General features: G+C 36.2%; 1 protein-coding gene across 3 annotated transcripts in view; it reads left to right on the top strand.

Annotated features, from left to right (window-relative positions):
* The first annotated feature begins 671 nt into the window (after positions 1–671).
* Positions 672–17,111, top strand: part of LOC108732335 (venom acid phosphatase Acph-1) — a 27,148-nt gene continuing 10,708 nt past the window's right edge. The window contains exons 1-2 of one of the 3 annotated variants that reach the window (XM_025973913.1): positions 673–875; positions 13,084–13,215. In XM_025973913.1, coding sequence (XP_025829698.1) covers positions 849–875; positions 13,084–13,215 — 159 coding nt within the window. In that variant the 5' untranslated portion in view covers positions 673–848. Of the gene's footprint in view, positions 876–9,669; positions 9,841–13,083; positions 13,216–17,111 lie in introns of those variants that run through there. The other 2 variants (XM_025973914.1, XM_025973915.1) reach the window with 2 other exon arrangements.

The following is a 17,111-nucleotide window of genomic DNA, read 5'->3' as shown; positions in this document are numbered from 1 at the left end:
CGAAATCGCGATCCGCGTCTGGCAGTTTCGACAGAATACAGACCACTTCGAATTATTTTATTCGATTAAGCTAACGTGCCTATCACGTTGAGGTTGGCTACGCCAGGATTCGTTTTCAGCAAGTAGATATCCACACAAGTGGACCTTGTTGAAAAATACGTAATCCTAAAATGTAGCATCGTGCTACAGATGGCGTTCACTGTGCCGTTTGTAGTATTTTCTGAAACGCTCACTTTATTTTCAACTTCTTCGCTTTGATCCTTAGTTTAATTTGAGCAATTTGCTCCTACTTTCACTTTGGCTAGTCCAGCCCTGCTTATTTTCTACTTTCATCGCGTTATCACGACTCACTCCACGAAAACTAAAACCCTTACATCTTATATTTGATTGATAGGTTTACGAAATTATTCTGCTTACCAATTAATGAGCAATGTAAGGAATTTGAAAGAACTGTTTTGAAAACGCCATTAGCTTCATTCTACTAATTACGAAATAACTTTATTAAAATTTATGAGGCACGACGTAAAAAAGTTGATAAGAGAATCGGTTAAAAAGACAGCACTAGAATGTTATTTTATTACTATATATATATTCAGCTGATATCAGTGACAAATGTAGTAGGTACATTTGTAAAAATAAATCTTATTGTTCAACAATATAGCGGCAAATTAGTGTTTAACGCATTATAATGCCCTTGACTTGAAAGTAAGCATGCACCGACTGCTAGGTGTATTGTAAAAGTGGCTCAGTTTTGTTTTGACGCAGATTCGAAAAGCATTTCACAGTCTTAACAGCGTGTTTGTGAACAATGTGATTTTTGAGTTGACAACGCTACTACAAACTCGGAAATGGTAACTCCTAATCTAGTCAGAAAGGTAAGATAAGTCTAAAGTTATAAGTTTTTTACTTACTTATTGTACTTTTATTGAAACAAGAAAATTAAAAGAAATTCTATCGAACTAAATTAAGTAAATAAAACGCTAAAACCTAAAATTCAACATGTTTAAAAACCTAAAACGCTTTCCGATATTTACACCTGAGGATGACACACTGGGCGTCGAAACGCGTTTTAGGATTTTTAAATGTTCTTTGCTGTTGATTTTTGGGTTTTTGTAATTTACTTGAAGTAATAGATTTTTTAACTTTACATTTATAAGTTGCCTTTTGAAATGTGTGCCTTTTTTAAAAATTTCATTTTTTATCAAAATAAATATAAACTTATCCGCTGCGTCTCTCAGAACTGCTTAGTAGACTGTACCATTTTGTTTTTGCGTGATATGATGCACATTATTTACGAAATTTATTCTGTAAACATCGACACGGACCATCGTTCTCGGAAGAATAACAACTTGCTGCTGGTTTTTCTTTGACGTCATTACCCCGTGGTTACCTAAACCACCCTAGCTACAGCCGAACTTTATCTAGCTTCAACTTTTAATTTTGATCAATTACTTTTTCTGCTTTTTCTTTTTGTCATTTATTCGGCTGTAGTCTCCCTCTTACGTTCTAGTCTTTTATTTTCTTCTCTCTCTATATATATATATATATTTTCAAGATTCTTTTTTTCGTTAATTCCTAACGTAAAATCATGTTTTTCTTGCTTTCAAGCATGCCCTGTTACTTTCTGCTATAAGATTATTTATTTTCCTTGCGAATTTGACGTTAAAAACAAATTCGTTTTTATTGTTAATTTTCGCTCTTCTCTCACCACCCCTCTTTTTCCGAACCCTTGCTTGGTACTGGGGTTTGTTTAAATAGTCGTGTATTCCTCATTACCAGTTCCCTAGGTTCAATCCTCACTGCTCTTTAGGCCGATGACATTGCCCTTATAAATTCCACCAAAACAATTCTTCGGAGCTCCGCAAATATTAACAAATTTCTGCCCCTGCTCCTCAACTGGTATCGTAAATGGAAACTAGCTATTATCTTCTTCTCCCATAGGACTCGAAAGCCTCCGACGATCATCGTTAACAACCACCCCATCAAACGGAGCAACTCCGCTACCTACGGCGTCGTTTTTGATAGAACACTGACATGACGAAAACACATCCTTGCCACCCGTGCCAAGGCCCTAGGAACCTTTTTCTCCCTGAAGCCTTTTTTCCAAAATAGCTATCTCCCATCAAACACAAATCCCTGCGTTCAACGCAATTATCATAAGCATTTGCTCCTACGCCATTCCCATTTGGGACTGCACTTATTCTCGCAGTCTCCAGATTCTTTAAATCACTCACATGCAGATTCTTCCCTCCGCACTCAACTACCCATGGTTCATCGGGAACATCCAAATTCGGAAAGAAACTGATCTATCTTCTCTCCCCGAGGTTACAACCATATTCGCAGTAAATCTCGAGGCCTCAGTGTCAGGTCACCCAAACCCGTCTATCTCGACACTTTCCCACTTCGCCCCCTTCGCCCCTAAGCCAAACTACCGTTTCAGAAGGCCCTGTCACCTTCTCTTGCGAGCTGCTCACTTTTGCTCAATTTTAGTTTCGTTCTTTAACGCGAGTGCCCACTGTACTATTTGAGGTGGGACACCGATTTTCTTTCACATCATTCCTCCACCCCAAAACACTAGCCCCCCCCCCACTCAGCTATCTTTTTCCCAAACTTCTCAACGAACCTTTCCTTGGAATGTACAACCTTCTGGTTGATCTCCCTACTCGAGGAGGGGTTTTAGTCAGTAGGCGCTTCGGCGAATCCGATGAAGGGGGTATTCAGGGCGTGATTTCCCCTCTTCGGAAAAAAAAAATTAGTACCAGCTAATCAACAGCATGGCTTAGATGTTTAGACCACTGCTTAGCATTCGGGACGACGCCGTTTTCGTTGGATCATTTAGGCCAATGCTAGGGCAGTAATATTCTACAGATAATCTTTCATTCTTTTCTGTCTTCATTTCGTCCGTCTCATCTTTCCCACCCGAACCACCACCCACCCATTCCCACGATTCCTGAAAGCAGGCTGAAGAGGGCCTTCCGCCCTACCTTCCGGCGTAGTCCGGAGGGACTGCCCGCCGACCTGCGTTAGTGGCTGGTGGGAATGAAACATCCAAAAGTTTCAGTACCAGCATCTCTGACATCCGACCCACCAGCGGCAAGGGAGAGAGATATCTCATGATCTCGTGTTTTTATGTTTTATTTCCATTTTGTACTACATATTGAATCTAATAAATCTTGCCAGAAAGATGATGCAGAATCCTACACTTACTTAATATCCAAATTGGTAATTACACAAAATCACGAACTTATTATAAATGATCGTTCAAATTTCGAGAATATCATTAATTCTGCAAGGGATATACGATATGACGAACCAAATGGACGTTCATCCTGATTTTCCTGGAACTTCAGCAGATGAACCAATAAATAAGGCTAAACAATTCTATAAAATCTATTTCTTTTTTATTTTGAAATGCTATTTATTCAGTATTCACGTCGTCCAATTAGTAATGAATGTTCTGACGTTGTTCTTTGTGATATATAAAAAAAAATGTTATTACAACTATAAAGGTCAACTACCTACATAGGTATCTATGATTTTTCTTAAATAAAATACATCCTCGTAACTTTACAGCATTTAATTAACCTAATACATTTTTTGGGCAGTATGTATTTATTATTTTTATTTATAACAAACTTTACTGTTTTATTGCTTAACCGGAAATGAAAATTTGAGGTTGAGGATTCAAAATTGGTATACTGTTAAGCTAGAAAGAATAATTAATAGTTTGGAGTACAAAAATGCAGGTGAAAAGATAAATAATCATATCGTAAACAATTACAAAAAATAATTCCATTGTTCTTAAGCTTACGATCAGCTCTTTTCGCTTCCTTGGCAATAAGATAGTCTTTTCGTTTATGTGGAAACTGGAAATTGTTTTCAGTTACCTTTTCATACATGAGTTATGGTTGTCTCTAGTAATTTATTTATAAGCAAGGTTTTGAGATTACGTTACAGGTTAATAGTCGACATGTTTGGTTTTTCTATTTTATTAGGCGACTAATTATTAATTTTTAATTTTCTGATAGACCACATTCCTTGTTATAAAAATTGTTATAAGGACAACAAAACATACCTAACAGATGGAAGTCATTCTAAAGATAATGAGCTACAAGATTATTTGAAGGGGAGGCCCAGAAGGTCAAGGAAAACATGTATACGATCTAGACTAGTGTTTTCTAACCTTATTTGTATCATTATCTATTTAATATATGAATTAAATTAACATCTCTATATTGATTGTTAACAAGGATAAGAGAAGGTTGAAGCAGGTGAAAGACTACCAAAAAAGGAAAAATCCTTTGGGTGTTTCATTCCCACCAGCCAGTAATGCTGGTTGGCAGACACTCCCTCCGGACTACGCCGGAAGGTAGGACGGAAGGCTCTCTTCAGCCTGCTTTCAGGAATCGTGGGAATGGGTGGGTGGTGGTTCGGGTGAGAAAGATGAGACGGACGAAATAAAGACAGAAGAAAATGAAAGATTATCTGTGGAATATTACTGCCTCAGCATTTACCTAAATGATCCAAGGAAACCACAGAAAAACTTGGACCAAGGCAGACGGACCCGGAATCCAACCGGGGTCCTCCCGAATGCTAAGCAATGGTCTAAATCTCTAGGCCATGCCACTCGTTTTTACCAAGAACCATACGATAAAATAAAATTTTGAACGAGTCCATTTTTGAATTCACCCACTTTCCTCTCCATTTGGGAACACGCATCTATACTATATTTCGATTAAAGACAGTATCCAATTTTAACGTAAGACCTTGGTATTACATAATATCCTGAAATTATGTAATTCGTTATTTCCTTAGTGTTTTGCGTGTTTTCGTTTTCATAAAAATAAAATATAAAGCAGCATGCAACTGCAATATGCCAAAGGCGGCAAAATGATTTCTGTTGTTGGAAGATGTTCTACTAAGTTTATTTGTTGGATCAATTTCACTGTTTTATTTAGGAAGGAAATCTTTCTGTAGGTGACATAAATGTTGGGTGGTATGCAGAATGTGGGGTTACAGGCGAATGATGAGGATACCGTGGATAGAGAAAGTTAGAAATAAAGAGGTATTAGAAAGAATAGGAGAACAGAGGACTCTATGGAAGTCAATAAGAAATAGGCGAGATAGGTTGGTAGGACATCTTCTCAAACATGAAGGTTTAGTCAGAGACATATTTGAGGCAGAAACAGGAGTTAAGAGGACTAGATTAGATTACTGTTTGCAAATAGTTAACGATGTGGGTTGTTCATGTTTTGGGGAAATGGGAAGATTAGTTAAGGATAGGAAAGAGTGGAGGTGCGAATGTAACCAGTCTTAGGACTGACGACCTTATGATCACCATGCATAAATAGGTACTTCCAGTAACCGTATTTGATTCGAAAAATTTACTTTCATATGGGTAAATTTGCACTGCGGTAGTGGTACATGCCCAAAAAAAAAAGAATGAGGTAGACAAAAGCCGCCTAATTTTGGGTAGTTACCTAATTTTGGATACTGTGTTATCTCAATTTGTAAATAAACTCACAAAACGAAAGGTCTCTAACATTAAGTGATCCTATGCGAAGCATACACTTCGGTTATTCACTAATAAGTTGTATCATAAAATGATGAGTTTATTTGAGATTCACAATTTTTGGTTTCTTCTCCGTTTGCAAACTGTAATAAACGATTTTAGAAATTAACTGTTTGTGCGTATGTAAGTAGGTATTTAGCGCAACATTATCGTCATATCCATTAAAATAAAATTATGCAAATTAGATTTGCGTGTTTGTCTTTACAATAATTTTATTTGTTAAATATATTACAACACCGGATGAAATCTAATTCAATAAACGACTCAAAACAAATTGTGTTTGTGATTTACACTACAACTAAGTAAAAATTTATGCAGGTACAGTATTTGAGACATTATGTATTTGTTAATATATCTGTTAGCGGAAATGTATGAAATCCGTCATTATATACAATTCCTAGGAAATGAATGTAATTCCTAAAAGCGACCGGAAATGTGTGAAATAGGTTATATTAGACACATTTCCTAGAAAATCTGTACATTTTCTATGTAGCAATCGGAAATATATTACAGGTAATACTAAATAGGCAATAATACGGCAGGCTGTTTGGAGACGTTTACTTTTTGTAGCGATGTGACCTTCAGTTTGACCGGCGCAAAGTAGAAAAGAACAGCACTAGGTCAGAAAAGGAAGGAGACAACTCTCGGCAAAACTCTTAACCGGTGAGGAGCGTATAATCCGTACAGTACTGCACGGAAAAATTGACCATTTTATCCACTACAATTGCATTGCTCAAATGTGCTGTTATTGGTACCATTTACTACTGAAAATATCAACGAGATGTTTATTTATATTTGAAGACATATTAAAGGCTTTAAGGCTTGTTTTCGACTCGCACTACTATTCATGATTGAACAAAACTTTTGGCAGGTACTGTATGAATAAGTATGTTTAATGAACAAGAGTCGGGAGTATAACGAGCTTCTTTCTTCCTACCTACGATTTTGCCAGCGCGCATCCAAGACATTGGAAGGGGCACATCGCTAGAGAGAGTAAATGAGGTATACCTATGCCCATTCGTGACGTCAGTGTTTGGTTAGGGAGATTTATGACAGACTGGAGTTTTTTTAATGTCGCTGCCCGCTAGATATGTTAGATGTTAGAATAATGTGACGAGATTATCTTTGTTTCAGCAAACACGATAACTTTGAATTTTTAGTGTTTGAATGTTGTACAGGTGGTAATGCTGATCATTTTCATGAATATATGTTGGGCGTGGAGATCATAATGAAGCATTCGAAGACATTATTCCAACATATCAGCTGGCAGGGGCATTAAAGAAACTCCAGTCTGTCATAAATCTACCTAATAACTATACAATAACGTCACTAACGCATATACATCTCCAAACCTAACCTTACCAAACAATAACGTCACCAATGCATATACATCAGGCGATCGCCCTATAGAACCGCGTAAACACAGACAACTCTGATTCTCAGTTTACTCATTTTATTCACAAAACGCATTAGTGTTATACAATATCGGAATTTCATGCAATTCCTAGGAAATGTATATATTTCCCAGGATATGTGTATATTAAAAAATCTTTGAAACAATTTTTTATACATTTCCTAAATAGCCTCGTAATTGTATAAATTTCCTAGGAATTGTATACAATTCCTAGATTTCATTTCCTTTCCGGTAACATATCTATAAAATATGATCTACAAGGAATCAAATAAATTGTTGCATGTAAAGGTGCAATTGCACGGCGCGTGGAGCGACAAACCACTCGCGGCGTTCTGATTTCGTTAAGTTAAAAACGCATTTACGCTGTCGCGTCGTAACCGTGACCGCGTTCGTGATTTAATGAAATCAAAGGATACATACTTGCCGCAGCTTGTCCGTGATACTAGCTGGCTGTGACCTGATCACACAAGCTGTCGCCGCGGTAAAATTACGTTACCATTCTAACGCTGCAGGGTTGGGTTGGATCGTTGATCGCATGAAATTTATTTTGAGTGACGGAAAACTGAAACAAGAATATGCAATGCAAAACTATATATTATCGCAAAGTCATCATGAATGCGATCGCAGTTGCTTCTACGATAGTGATGAAGAAAAGTGACCTTGATCTTGCATTTTCCCAAGACCAAGATCGAACTAGCAAGACCAAGACTAAAATCAAGACCAAATATGCAAGACTGAGACCAAATACGCAATATTAAATAAAAAATTCGATAGATTTATTAGTATTACAACTGTTTGAAGAAGCTTTTCTTCTCTTGCACTAGACTTTAACACTTAAACATACATACAATTTAGACATTTTTTAGAAGTGNCTTAACCCCTATTTGAAAAAAGGGGGCTTTAAGAATAACCTCGGAGTAAGTGTTCTTTGTTGTTATTTGGATAATACATGATTGAAATACAGAGAGAAACTAATCTTTTTTTCGGTATCTTTTACTTTTCAAATAACTTGTACTGTTGTGCTCGCTAAAAGGGCAATTTATGCGTTGGAGGATAGGACAATTTATGCATTTAGGAACGGTAAATTCTCCACTTTTCATAATTCTCACAACTATTGACACTATTTTCTTCATTAGAAGTCATGACAAGCTGGCACGTCTAACAAAAACAATCAGCACTTAAGACAATTATTGTGTCGGTATACAGAAAAATTTGTGCTTAGAAGAAGAAAAACGAAAAGGCCAATGCTAAACAGGCAAGACCAAGAGCAAGACCAAAACCGAGATCATATCAGCAAGGCTAGGCTAGGACGGCCAGAAACAAGATTAAAAGTATTTCAGTAAGAGCAAGACCAAGAGCAATACCAAGACTGTCTTGATTTGCTCAGAACTCACAGCTCATAGATCTCCTATCCACGCTATGCTTAAAGAAGACAAAGAACGCATCTTCTCGCTCCAGACCACGCCGACCCTGTCACACAGAGCTTGGATCAGCAGTACATGCTCCGCAGTGTTGCCAATTCGAGGGATTTATCCCGATTCGAGGGATTTTTGACGTTCTCGAGGGATAAAGGGATTTTTCCTTATTTTTGCGGGATTTTTTGTAATTTGCCATTTTCTGGTTGGTTTTGTTTGATTTTGTTGACCTGATATTATATTATGAAGGCGCTCATTTTTCTAATTGTAAACGTAAAATTTTGTCAGCTATAATCGTATAATGCTGTACGATGAAACGGTTGATATACGACGGCGACGTGCGTTCAAGCCTACTGGTGCAGCCTGCAGGTACCTGCTCAAGTCCCTACGATAAATTGTCTTGAACTTTTTTGAATTGTATATTGTTTTCGTATCATTGTATGGTCTTCAGCAAACATCTTGAAAGTGACCAGTCAACAGATCAGAAACAGATGTTAAAACTAATAAAAATAAATGTTTGAATTGGTGTATTGTTCCAAAATCCGAACATCTAAACATCTAAACCCCCAAGGCCTGGTTTTGTCTGCATTTTTGGGAAACGAGATAACTACATACAATAAAATTATCGGTATTATACTATCGACACGAAAAGTTGTCCATGTTTACAAAAATATTGTATATTTTTTCTTCGAATAAACGATTAAATTAACGAATTAAAAAATAATAATAGTAATAAGTTGGAGAGATTTTTAGAGAAAATATGGGACTTTCTGGACCTGCGCGTGGAGGGATTTTTAGAGAAAATATGAGATTTTTTGGACCTGTGCGTGGGATTTTTTCCTGTAGTAGGTTGGCAACAGTGATGCTCCGTGTAATAATGCCTTAAAAGTGATACACTAGGGCAGGGGTCGACAAGTAATTTTAGGTGGGGTCCGGATGTGTTTAAAATTTTTTATCGATGTCCAAAAAAAGACACACTACTTCCTTCAAAAAATGACAAGAGAGGCACTCAAAGCTCAAACATACCTTTTTATTTGCAGATAAATATTTTTTAAATAATTTATTCGAGTAAATTGCTTTCAAAAAGTTTTGACGGTTCGGTTTTTGACCTTCCATGGTCAGTTGCCGACCCTCACATTAGGGAATGAGGGTAACAGTTGCCAAACCTGTCCGCTGGAACACACATGTAAAATTTCAATATTATTATACTAGACGTGCTTGTGAGAACAGTGATTAACACAGTTCATTTTTTATATTAAAACCTTAAGTTGTCGTTACTTTATTTTATTTAAGGAAAATATAATTTCAAATACGTCTATTATTTGGTCATCTGTGATTTATCGATCGAAATTGCGATCCAGGCCTGGTAATTTCAATAAATTACTGACCAAGAACATAACGTTCCATAGAACTTGTTATTTTGATCTTTCTTCAGTAAGGTAAAGTACCAATTTTAATAAATAAATAAATAGAAAAAATGTTAGAGGAGAACAGAGGGTACTGTAGAGATCTATAAGGAAAGGAACAATTTATTTATTTTGATTTGTTTGTTTTTATAGACTAAAAGTTGCACTCTTAAATGTTCAAATTAAATTGAGAAATTTGATTGATGTAATGAGATATTTTCGAGAAGGAATTAGACATATTTACTAGCAGCGAAACCCGGCGTTGCTCGGGTTAAAATACATCGCATGTTTAATGGTATATAAAATATTTAAGGATCCACTTTTCAACGTAGATAATGTAGATTTCTATCTTAGTTATTGAGAGACTTACCTCCGATTTCCTAGGCGCTGATCAACGTTAACAATTTGGTTCAACTGATTAGAGCCAATCACGTTCCGCTGTTATTCAAAACAGGGGCACGTGATACGCTAAATTCAGTTGAACCATTTTGTTAACTTTAAACATAGCCCAGGAAATCGACCCTTAAACATGCGGTGTATAGAATTTCGGTTTATATACCATAATACATCGAAATTTCTAGTAGCAGATCACTGTAGAATAATGAAATAGTTTGTTCTTTTTCATTTGTCAAAATCACTTTGTTTTGTTTGATTACTGTTCATTGTCAATTTCAATTGATTTGCAAACACGATCAAACTGACGAAAAGTCACTGAATTTCGGTTTATATAACATAGTACCAGAATTTTCAAGATTGTTCTTAACAATGACAGGTTGCCTTTTATTATTTAATGTTTTCGATCGTTCTAGAATGTTGCAGAACACAAACTTATTCNGTCAAACAAATATACACAAAAAACTAAATTAGCCTAACCTAACACAACAGAAAAGAAACTTTAAACTTTTGGGTGTTTCATTTCCACCAGCTACTAATGCTGGTGGGCGGGCAGTCCTTCCGGAGTACGCCTAAAGGTAGGGCTGAAGATCCCCTTCAGTCTCCTTTCCGGAATCGTGGGAATGAGTGGGTGGCGGTTCGGGTGAGAAAGATGAGACGGACGAAATGAGAATGAAATATTAACTGTGGAATGTTACTGACCTAGCATTTGTCTTAGTGAACCAAGAAAAACTTGAACCAAGGCAGACGGTCCCGGAATCGAACCGGCGTCCTCCCAAATGCTAAGCAATGGTCTAAACCTCTAGGCCACGCCGTTCGGTAACGTAAAAAACTAATATAGTGGTTAATGTACGGCGCAGGCCGTAAGAGCGCCCCCAAGTTGTACTCAGTCGTCTGCTGAGCAGTAAGATGTAGCCAATGACTTTTTGTATGGATTATCGATCCTAAGAAAACTTTGGGTTCTATTATTGCTGGTGGTTGAGGAGTCCCTCCGGACTATGCCAGAAGGCTCTCATCAGCCTCCTTTTGAATAGTGGGAATAGGTGGATGATGCTTGGGGTGAGAAAGATTAGAAGAATGAAATGAATACAGAAAAGAGTGAAAGATTTATCTGTGGAATATTACTGCCCCAGCATTTGCCTAAATGATCTAAGGAAACCACAGAAAAACATGGACCATGCCGTTCGCTGATCGTAAGACTGGTTGGACACGCACCTATAGATTTTCATATATTGTGCTAATTTTTCTCATTTCCCTTAAGCTAGAACAATAATCCAATCATCAAAGCTCTTTTTAAATGCATGTTTTGGAATCGAGTTCAGTATTCACCGCGAATTATCTGTGGTCATCTATCGACTGAAAACGGCTGCCTCGAAGTGGTAATTTAAGTCTTTGAAAAAGAAAAAACTCAACTGGTGCATATCAGAGGAATGCAGTGGCTGTTCGATAAAATTTATGGAGTTTTTGGCGAGAAATTCGTTCACAATGATAGCCTTGTGGCATGGTGCGTTATCGTAGTGCAAAATCCATGATATTTCTCTCCACAAATCTAGTCTTTTTCGACCAATTTGCTCTCTCAACCTCCGTATAACGATCAGATAATATTGTTTATCAACTGTATTGCCTTCTGGCAAGAATTCTGAGTGCACAAAACCGTGGTAATCGAAAAAAACTTTCAACATCACCTTCACTTTTGATCGACTTTGACATACTTTTTTTGGTTTCGGCTCAGTTGGAAGGCGCCATTACGAAGCTTGTTGACTGGTTTGCATGTCAAACGTATAAACCCATGTTTCATCACCAGTTATAGTTTGTTTTATAAATGCGAGGCAAATTTTCCACCACATCTCGAGAGTTTTTAAATCCACTGTACCACTCATATACATATGTTTTGATTAAGCCAATTCACTGTAAGGCTTATGTAACATTTTTAGCGCTTCGGCACTGGAAATTCTATTTGCCATGCAAAATTTAAGACAGATTATTTATTCAATATTTTTATCAATTGTAAAAATCGCAGAACAAAATGAACCAACAAAATGCGCGCTGTAAACAAAATAAATGACAAGTGACGTTCAAACTCTGCGTGAGTATATGGGACAGTGGGTCCAAAAGAATACAATTAAATCCTCTGTCGGGAAAAAACGAAATGACTTTCCGAACAACCCTATATAAATATATTCAGATTTTGCGAATTTGTCTATAAACAAGTGGACGTTTGAGTTAAATTGTTTGTGAACCGCCGGAAAACCAAAATATACCGGGCGGCTTTGCCCTTTATCCTGCGATTGCGAACATTTGTATTACTCCTGCAACTTTTGCTGGAATACTTTGGAAGCGTTTCTTTTGGAATACGGTCTGAAGTCTAAAAGTAAATTATACAGACATAAATAAACTTCTTATAATTAGTTTTTATTATTTCTCCTTCAATAATAAGTTAATGATAGATCTTTGTACTCCTCTAATTTAATAAATATTTAATAATTTCATAACAGCTGCATAATAAAACATCTTACCGATACTACACTGCAATTAGACGATTAAACGTAAATACTCATTTAAAAATGTAACCTTTGGCATAAGGTTCTCTGCAAGTAGCAATCTAAGTATTATTAGAATATTTTAAAATTATTTGTGTACCTTTATCTACCGTCTATATGTATAATTAGTGATGTTAATTGGTGTTAATAATTATCAGCTGTATAATCTAAACAAAAGATTGCAAAAACGGCATCGTTATATAAGTAAAAAAAGTACCTGATATAATTATTAATCGTAACGTATAAGTACAGTAGATTAGAAGTTGTGACTCAGTGCATTAAATATCTTCATTAGACCTACCTAGTTCTGTGTAAACCAATTTCGTGATTTCTGTTTTTACAGATTTCCTCCAAGAGGACTTTGGTGTCCAGTATGATAGTAGGAGCAGTTGCTGTAACCATTTTGATTACAATTTCTGTAATTAATGCACGTGTAATAAACGATGATCCTAAAGAACTTCAACTTTTACATGTTGTAAGTACCTACGTATTCATATTTACATTCAATTTTACTTTCTTATTCTCTTTAAATCGGTCCTGACTATTTATTTTGGATGCGGAATGAAGTCAAACAAATATACACAAAAAACTAAATTAGCCTAACCTAACACAACAGAAAAGAAACTTTAAACTTTTGGGTGTTTCATTTCCACCAGCTACTAATGCTGGTGGGCGGGCAGTCCTTCCGGAGTACGCCTAAAGGTAGGGCTGAAGATCCCCTTCAGTCTCCTTTCCGGAATCGTGGGAATGAGTGGGTGGCGGTTCGGGTGAGAAAGATGAGACGGACGAAATGAGAATGAAATATTAACTGTGGAATGTTACTGACCTAGCATTTGTCTTAGTGAACCAAGAAAAACTTGAACCAAGGCAGACGGTCCCGGAATCGAACCGGCGTCCTCCCAAATGCTAAGCAATGGTCTAAACCTCTAGGCCACGCCGTTCGGTAACGTAAAAAACTAATATAGTGGTTAATGTACGGCGCAGGCCGTAAGAGCGCCCCCAAGTTGTACTCAGTCGTCTGCTGAGCAGTAAGATGTAGCCAATGACTTTTTGTATGGATTATCGATCCTAAGAAAACTTTGGGTTCTATTATTGCTGGTGGTTGAGGAGTCCCTCCGGACTATGCCAGAAGGCTCTCATCAGCCTCCTTTTGAATAGTGGGAATAGGTGGATGATGCTTGGGGTGAGAAAGATTAGAAGAATGAAATGAATACAGAAAAGAGTGAAAGATTTATCTGTGGAATATTACTGCCCCAGCATTTGCCTAAATGATCTAAGGAAACCACAGAAAAACATGGACCATGCCGTTCGCTGATCGTAAGACTGGTTGGACACGCACCTATAGATTTTCATATATTGTGCTAATTTTTCTCATTTCCCTTAAGCTAGAACAATAATCCAATCATCAAAGCTCTTTTTAAATGCATGTTTTGGAATCGAGTTCAGTATTCACCGCGAATTATCTGTGGTCATCTATCGACTGAAAACGGCTGCCTCGAAGTGGTAATTTAAGTCTTTGAAAAAGAAAAAACTCAACTGGTGCATATCAGAGGAATGCAGTGGCTGTTCGATAAAATTTATGGAGTTTTTGGCGAGAAATTCGTTCACAATGATAGCCTTGTGGCATGGTGCGTTATCGTAGTGCAAAATCCATGATATTTCTCTCCACAAATCTAGTCTTTTTCGACCAATTTGCTCTCTCAACCTCCGTATAACGATCAGATAATATTGTTTATCAACTGTATTGCCTTCTGGCAAGAATTCTGAGTGCACAAAACCGTGGTAATCGAAAAAAACTTTCAACATCACCTTCACTTTTGATCGACTTTGACATACTTTTTTTGGTTTCGGCTCAGTTGGAAGGCGCCATTACGAAGCTTGTTGACTGGTTTGCATGTCAAACGTATAAACCCATGTTTCATCACCAGTTATAGTTTGTTTTATAAATGCGAGGCAAATTTTCCACCACATCTCGAGAGTTTTTAAATCCACTGTACCACTCATATACATATGTTTTGATTAAGCCAATTCACTGTAAGGCTTATGTAACATTTTTAGCGCTTCGGCACTGGAAATTCTATTTGCCATGCAAAATTTAAGACAGATTATTTATTCAATATTTTTATCAATTGTAAAAATCGCAGAACAAAATGAACCAACAAAATGCGCGCTGTAAACAAAATAAATGACAAGTGACGTTCAAACTCTGCGTGAGTATATGGGACAGTTGTACTAACAGAAAGAATTTCGACAATCCCATTTACGGGAGTTTCCGGTACTTTCTTGACAGAATGTACAACTACTCCTCTTGGTAACTCGCCTATTTCTTATTGATTTCCATAGTGCACTCTGTTCTACTCTTTCTTTCTTTCTACTCTGTAACACCACATTTAGAATGCTTCTAACCTTTTCTTTGCCTTCGGGCCCACACCTTTCACAATCTTTTTCGAAATTCTAAATTAACCATTCGGTAACATTGAAGTGAGTAACCTTTTTTTAAGGTCGACTCGACACTTTGCCATCCGTTGTCTTATATCTCTACTCCTCCTTCCGTCTTGAATTGTTTGACTCTAGATACTGAAAATTAGCGACTTCTTTCAATTTTTTGTCCCCTATCTTTTTTTGCATACCTAAAACTGTTTATTTTTAGTTACACATTTCATTTTCCAATACCAAAAGATAATAATTTGAGCTTTAAAATAAATGAAATAATTTTTCGGTCTCTAAATTATTTTATTTTCATATCAAATTACAGTTTACAACTTTTTGAGAATTATTTGCGCATCTTTGGTTTTTATGTAGGTAAAAATGATGACTTTAAAATTCTAATGAGAGCATTAAGCGTCTGTCTACCTGTAAATAAACTAATAAAACCCAAAATTATGTATATTTTACATACGTTTAGCATTAATTAGAACATTTCGTTTATTTAATATTATTTTCTAAAGTGATAAATATAAGTAGATGTCATAATTATTGTTAACCTTGAAACTATTATTACAATATAAGCCAAATTAATCTTGATACGGTTGTGTGCATTCGACCAATACTAGTATTATTTGCATGTTTGTCAAGTATTCAAATTATAATTTCCTTTATATCAGTTCTTTTTTAAATCCATTTCATTTCATGGGAAACACTGATGCAATTAAACCTTGACCAGCATTAGATTATGCATTTTTAAGAAATGTTCTGCAATTTTTGCTGGTTAATTCAAAACCGCAAATAAAAGCGAAACTAATAAAATAAATGGTGCCGTGGTTAGGCATATAAACAAAATGTATGCATAAGTAGGTATTTATGTGATTTGCATTTTTGAAATGAAACTTCTTTACGCACGGTAGGGTAAGTTCGTTTCATGCGAGTTGCTACGTAACGAAATCATGTAACGCATTTCCCCCGCTGTCTCTCCATATGTATGCTTAGATCTTTAAAACTACACAACGGATTTTAATGCGTTTTTTTTAATAGATAGAATAATTCAAAAGGAAGGTTTATATGTATAATACATGCATAATATAGTAGAGAAACACTGATAATTTTAGAGGTTTCTAATGTGATATCGTAAATAAACACATTTTTGCGCTTACATTACAAACGCTGGCTGAACCCTACGAGATAGATAGTCCAGGATCCCTGGTACATTTTTGAACTTGATTACTATCAAGCTAATTTTCCGTGAGTAGCTTCATTTTGACGAGACGCCCAACAACTTCTTGTAAGAAACTTTGATTGTGGTAGCAACGATAAAAGTTGTCGGTTTGATGATTCTCAAAAATTTATTACTAACTGTGGTTTTTTTTTTGTTTAATCTCAAGATAATTACCTAAACTATTTGAAAAAATATTTGTCCTACAAAATCTATGGTTTGATCAAAGAGTCCCGTCTTTCCAACATGTACCGATAATAAGGTCATCATAAATGATTACTAACCAGCTGATTTTTTTTTACTTAGTTAATATTTATATAATTTAACAGTCACATTGTCCTACAAATTGCGTGGTACGTTCTTCCAGTCCTACCATTGAATATATATTTGAAATTCATGAAATTAAAAAATAATTTATTTCACTCAACAAGAAGTTAAAAAATTAATAATCGTTAACTTAAATTCAACAAAACATTAACAAATTGTTTTGCTACAACAGCTGAGTTACACCGGTATGCATACGCAGAGCATTGCTTACTGCGTATTAGGTATCCCGGGTTATAGTAGGGACATATAGTAATAGGAACATAAATGAATTCTTCCTCCACCCCATAGATTTCCCAGTACATTGGTGTCCCCTACTGCTGAACATAAACTCATTCTTTTAGTGTCTTGACTATAGTGTCGACCATAAGCGTAGAAACATTTTTCCAGTTGACCAC

This window comes from Agrilus planipennis, unplaced genomic scaffold, assembly GCF_000699045.2.
Source record: "Agrilus planipennis isolate EAB-ADULT unplaced genomic scaffold, Apla_2.0 scaffold30, whole genome shotgun sequence".
NCBI lineage: Eukaryota > Metazoa > Arthropoda > Insecta > Coleoptera > Buprestidae > Agrilus > Agrilus planipennis.
This window is presented reverse-complemented; position numbering and strand designations above follow the sequence as displayed.